The sequence below is a fragment of the Equus quagga genome, chromosome 15, assembly GCF_021613505.1.
Source record: "Equus quagga isolate Etosha38 chromosome 15, UCLA_HA_Equagga_1.0, whole genome shotgun sequence".
Lineage (NCBI taxonomy): Eukaryota > Metazoa > Chordata > Mammalia > Perissodactyla > Equidae > Equus > Equus quagga.
Genome location: NC_060281.1, coordinates 82,501,149 through 82,507,346, shown reverse-complemented (window position 1 = coordinate 82,507,346; position 6,198 = coordinate 82,501,149). Strand labels below are relative to the sequence as shown.

The following is a 6,198-nucleotide window of genomic DNA, read 5'->3' as shown; positions in this document are numbered from 1 at the left end:
AGAAGAAGAAGAAGAAAAGAATAGATGAGAATTTTTCAGAACTGACTAAATAGACCAATTTTCAGATGCATAAAGCCCAACAAACCATCAGCCTAAAAATAGAAAAAGAAACCCACACCTAGACATACAATGATGTATGATATCAAAAAGAGAATCTTAGAGGCAGCCAAAGAGAAAAGCATATGTCTTTAAAGGGATGACAATTAGATGCCTGACTTCTCGACAGCAATGATGAAATTCAGAGGACAGTGGAATCATATCTTCAAAGCACTGAGAGAAAAATTGCAATCTAGAGTTGCATGTCTTTCAAGAATGTGGACAAAAGGAAGGTCTTTCCAGACAGACATAAAATAAGAGAGACCTTGGGAAAGGGAATTCCAGGGAATGTAGTTTATACGGAAAGACTGTTACCTCAGACTAGAACCTGAGACGTAAGGAGGAATGACAAACAAAAAATGTGAAAGCTAGTGAGGTATGTGCTCCATGTAAACAAGGGAGTAAACTAACAAACAGAGAGACCTGAGATACAGGAAGCAGGAGACAAGCAAAGACCTCAAGACGATGATGGAGAATAATCTAGGATGACAGCTATCCACCAGGCACAGCGGACTGGGGAAGGCCAGATTCTCCTGGAGAGAATTCTTCAGACATGCAAAACGAATAGAAAACCCAATGTATCTGAATGTTTCAGAAGAGGCTTGGAAAACCGGCCAAGAGTTTGCAGGGGGTGAATTCATGATATGTTTGTAGCAAACTAAGAAAAAGAAAACAGAGACAAGAAAATGAAAACACACCTAGGAGAATAATTGTTTTGCAGGGAAAGAAAAAATGAAACAGCATACTCCATGGTGTATACGTTATATTGTTATACTAATGTAAACACTGAATAGTCATTTAACGAACATCATTATAACTATGCTGGATGGATGAGGGTGGGGAAGGTTTCACTTGTGTGGTGGGGGCGTGGGGCTGGGGAAGGAAGAAGACTCAATCCTCTTCTGTGATAATGGGGAGTCCATAGACAATGTCTAAAACTGAAGAAAAATGTAAAAATATCAAGAAGTAGCGATACAAGTATTTACAGACACGGGGGCAACACGAGACACTTTGCCCAGAATAAGTAACCACTGCTGCCTCTGGAGGGCTGAATGGGGGTCTGTGGGGCAGACAACTTCTGGTTTTCGTATCCAGCCTTATCTGAGTGTCTGAGTCTTCACACTGTGGGCATGTTTATCGTCAAGAGAAACAACAAGTTCTTGAAAAGAAAATGGATCCACAAAGCCAGGCTCAGAAAACGTCCCTTTTAATTGACATCCTTTGAACCCAAGGGAATTTTTTGGCAAGAAAGTAAACTTGAATATTTAAGATATTGGACCCAAGGGTAAACAAGATGCTGCTCGTCAAGGCTGCTAGTGATGGAGCGCTGACTGTGTGCCAGGCACAGAGAATTTGACTCACCAATTCCGAAAACAAGGCAGGAAGGAAGAGATGAGAGTGACGGGGAAACTGAGGCTCAGAATGATAAAATGACACGCCTAATCTGGGATTTGAAGCCAGGACTGTTTGACTGCAAAGCCTGCATTCTTTACGCGTCATATTATCTTCTCTCTCAAATGCGTTTCCATAGTGCATTTTCCGTGATGGAGAAAATGCAATGAACCAGAGGCTGCTCTGGATAAGTGAGGTTTCTGGGACACTTCCACCCTCCCGCTCCTACAGAGAACAGTGGAGGAGAAGCCTGTGACTTACGGAGTAAGTGACACCGCTGGAGGACACAGGGGACGCTTCGTTGTTGGCGGAAGTGGTCACGGCCAGAGAAGCCAGGGCAGGGAAGAAGCTCTCCATCTCCGGCTCCTCTGAGAGGGTGTCCTCACTGTCCACCTGGCTGTGCTTCTCCACCCTGCTGCCCCCCCAGCCCTCCATCAAGGCCCCCTCCTTTTCGGGCAGGGCCACGTCCATGCTACCAGTGATGGACATGAACTCGTCCATGCTCTCGTTGGCGAGGAGGTCGCTCTCCAGGCTGTCCTGCACGGCCAGCTCCTCCCGTTGGGCCTCGTCCCGGGAAGTAGTGGCCTCGCTGCTCTGCCCGTCATCCACGCTGCTGTCCCTGGGTCGAACCATAAGAGGGGCGTTTCGCTGGGCGTCCATGACACTGTCTTCCGTACTCAGGCTGGGCTCCGAGTGCTCCGAGAGGCCGGAGGAGAAGTTGTGGGAGGAAGGATGGCCGGAGTCTGGGGAACAGGTGCCATTCACCAGGTTCCCATTGGGGATCTTGGGCTGTTTCTCCTCCGGCCTGCCTTCTGCCTCCACCTGCTCCACTTCGTCCACAGACTCAAACACCTGAAGACAAGGTGCACAAAGACAGACAGACAGACTAGGACATCCACTGTGGTGCTGTTTCCAGCAGCAACCTAAATATCCATCAATGAGGAATTGGTTCAAACATGGAACATGCATGCAGTGGAATACTATATAGTCAGTAAAAAGAGTGAGGCAGATAAGGTAACACATATGCTCCCATTTGTGAAAAATAAAAAAGTGACCCATATGCATGGAAATGCATAGAATAATCCAGAAAGGACCTAACAAGCCTTGCAATGGACTCTGAGGAAGGGGTATAGAGAATTAAAGTAGGGGAAGAATATGTTTCATCATACAAAATTATGTGCGCATAATTGTTCAAAGGGAAAAATTAGTTAACAACAAAAGGAACAGGCTAAAAAAAATCCATGTGGTTGACTATCATGGATCAATTTTCAAAAGTAGTCAGATGTATATGAAATATTATGGAAAAGCTTCCAGGACACACCTCAAAGATTTATTTGTGGTTCTTTGTGTCTTTAGGTCATATTCCATCAGGGACAGAATGAATAAGACCATATTCCAAGGTCACTTGACGCCACCAACTTAATTTACTGTTAGTTTCATGTGTTTCTGCTTTTTAACAAGATTTCTTTTTGATTAAATTGCTTTAAATTATGTAAAAAAAACTTCTCTACCTTAAGTCAAAACTAGAAAACAAAGTATATTCAGGGAAATGTAGCTTTTTCCCCTGCCCACCCTGCCCCATAGGCAACCATTTCTCTTAGTTTCTGGCTTATCCTTCCATTGTTTTTAAAAACAGATGCAAATATATGCACATATTAATATTTCCTCTTTTTACACAAAAGGTGACATAGTATGCACATTTTTTGCCCTTTGCTTTTTTCTTTAATATTGAGTGAGACTGGGTTAACATTTCTTTTCACCTAATGAAAAGGAAAGTTCTTGAACAATACATACGATCGCGTTCATTCAAAAGATTTAAAAAGACTATCAAATGTTGTAATATATCGTCTACACAAGGTCTACCTATTTCTGTGAATGTAAAGGCATACAGAAGGATCTGGAAGGATACACAGCTGTGTGAGGATAGCAGTGTTATTTCTGGTGAGGGCAAGTGGGGATTAGGGTGGTCAAGGACAAATTTAGCATTCTTGGCAATATTTTAATATTTTTACAGGGAGAACAGACTCATATATTACTTGTGTAACTAAAAAGTCCATTTTCAATGGCAGCAGAAAAAGCTAAAACAAATAGACCATCGGGGACCTGCAGAGGACAGACTTTCAACCCCATTCCTCCGGGTCCGAGGGAGGGGGAGGGGCAGGATGGGTCGGGGCCTCGGACGGTCACCTGTGTGCTGCTGCTGGAGTCGCTCTGCAGGCGGATGTTCTGGCGGCTGGAACTGCAGCTCTGGGAGGACTGAGAGAAAAGGGGGCAGGAGGCAGGGGTGAGGCTGCGCCCCTGCCCGGGGGCCCTGCGCTAGCCCAGGGGGGACTGCAGGGTTGGGAGTCAGCGAGTGCCGTCTTCTCTCTCTTCCTGACTTGACCAAGTCCCCTCTCAGGGCCTCGGCTTCCTTTAAAAGGAAAGGGGGCACTCACTCCCTGCTGCCCGGAGCCTCCTCAGAGGCCACACCCGCCGCTGGGCCCCCCTCCCACCCTGTAACTGGGGAGCCGCACCTTAACTGCCCTGTACCTGAGACTTCCGGCTAATACTGTAGTTCAATATTATTGTTAATGTTGAATATTAGTGACTGGCGACACTAACGGCCCAATTTTTTCTCCCCTCTCTGTAGACATGCTTTTTGCCCCATAACTTCTGGTTCCCGCCTCCCCTGATGCTAGGCTCAGCCACGTGACCTGTCTCAGCCAATGGGATGTGAGCTCAACAGGGCAGAGGCCTAACAAGCACGTGTGCATTTCTGCTTTCTCTTTACGATCTGCTTCCACTGTGAGAACAAGCCCAGGCCAGCCTGCTGGACAGCCAGACGTGGCGCAGAGCCGAGTGACCCCACACGTGTGACAGAGCCCAGCGAAGGGCCACAAACCCTTTAGTGGACCAGCCACAGACATCAGGCACAAGTGAGTAGAACCGCGCACCTGAGCCACAGACCCACGAGGAAACGTAAATGTTTATTGTTAGAAGTCATTGACCTCTGGGGGCTGTTTGTTACGCAGTATTATTGTGGCAGCTGATGACTGATACATCACTGCTGGGAGAATTAACTTTCTTCCAAGCTCCTGCTTTGGGCTGGTAACTGGAGGTTCTGTGAGGACAGACATGTCTGACTTGGTTGCTGGAGCGTTGCCAACAGTACCCGGCACACAGTACACATATTGAGTACCTGGTTCTAAGTAAGCACCTGTCGAATAAATGAAAGTCTGGCATGGTGCTAGGTGCTTAGTACACACTATCTCACTTGCACACAAACCTCCCCTAACAAATGATTGTTCCCATTTTATAGATGAGGAAACTGAAGCCAAGAAGTGAAGGTGCGTGCCTGAGGCCCCAGAGCTAGGAAACGGTGGGGCTGGAGTCCGAACTCAGGTCTATCTGACTCCAAAGTCTCGCTCCCCTGAAAAGCTAGGGGTGAGACTCCATCCCGGGGCCCCAGACACCCGGCCTTCACCGTTCCCCCAATAGCCAGAGTAGACCCCGCCTTCAGCACCCCCTCGCCCCCCAAGGTGGGCCGCCCATCACCTCGTTGCTGATGGTGGAGTCCCGATGCATCAGCCGGTGCAGGTGGCCGTCCAGGCTGGCCCCCGACGAGCATTTGGCCAGGGCCGCTGCGTGCGACTCCCGCTCCCTCTGCCGCACGATCGCCTCACAGCCTAGCCACTCGGCCATGGTCTGTGCGTAGCAGGCGTGAATCTGCTCGTCCACCTGTCAGGGCAGATGCAACGTCACCCAAAGAGCTGGGACCCCTGGGGAGGGCCAGCCCAACGGGGAAGAGGTCGGCTCTGACCTGGGACCCTAGCCCTGGAGACTCACCCAACATTCACAGAGTAACATCCAACAGACAGTAACTGAGCACATACTGTGTGCCAGGCACTGGCTGGGCCCTGGGGACACACAAAAGTGAGCAAGGGTCCTTCCTTCTTGCAACTTTTCCTTCCTTCCTGTCTTCCTTCTTTTATTCATTCATTCAAGTATTTGTTGAGCCCCTACTCGGCGCCAGGTAGTGTACTAAACCACGGGGATACTGAAGGGAGAAAACGGATTCTTTCCGTCTTTCTTACCTTCTTTTTCTCCTTCCTCATTCATTCACTCACTCACTTGCTCATTTAATTTAATAAGTACCTACTACGTGCTGGGCACCAAGCTAGGCATTTGGGACACAAGATGAGCGAGATGGTTCATTCATCCATCCATCACTCACCCAAAGTACACACTGAGGGCTTTCCATGTGCCCAGCATGGGGCCAGGTGCTGAGGATACAAACATGAATAAAACTGACTCCTGCCTTTATTCGCGGCATTGGCTTTCTAGAACGGACACAGATTTCAAGCTTCTTCCTCCTGGGATGTCAGCAGAGAGGTGGGGAGCTTACAGGTTTCCGTGTGACACAGCCCAGGTAACTGAGGTGCTGGATCTCCCAGACCTCTGGGCACGAGTCAGGGTGGACCACCTGATGGTAGGGTATGGAGGGGCAGGAAGGGGAAGGGAGAGGGCAGGGAGCCTGCCCCGGGCGAGGGTCGGGAGGGGTGTGGGTCGGGAGGGGTGTGGAATCTCTTAGGTGTCCAAGGCTTCCAGAGAGAGGCTCTGGGTCCTCCCTGCCCTGCCCCAGGGCCTGTCCTGAGGGGCGCTCTCCCTCTGAGTCCACCTCCCCCTTCCCACTGCCCCCCCCCCCCCCCCCCCCCCCCCCCCCCCCCCCCC

At 49.2% G+C, this 6,198-nt stretch overlaps 1 protein-coding gene across 4 annotated transcripts in view; it reads right to left on the bottom strand.

Moving 5' to 3' along the window:
- SGSM1 (small G protein signaling modulator 1) overlaps positions 1 to 6,198 on the bottom strand; it is an 85,887-nt gene that overhangs the window by 16,122 nt on the left and 63,567 nt on the right. For all 4 annotated transcript variants that reach the window (XM_046640620.1, XM_046640622.1, XM_046640621.1 and 1 more), the window contains 3 exons: positions 5,023 to 5,205; positions 3,676 to 3,744; positions 1,750 to 2,340 (listed from right to left, as the gene is read on the bottom strand). In XM_046640620.1, coding sequence (XP_046496576.1) covers positions 1,750 to 2,340; positions 3,676 to 3,744; positions 5,023 to 5,205 — 843 coding nt within the window. The remainder of the gene's footprint in view (positions 1 to 1,749; positions 2,341 to 3,675; positions 3,745 to 5,022; positions 5,206 to 6,198) is intronic.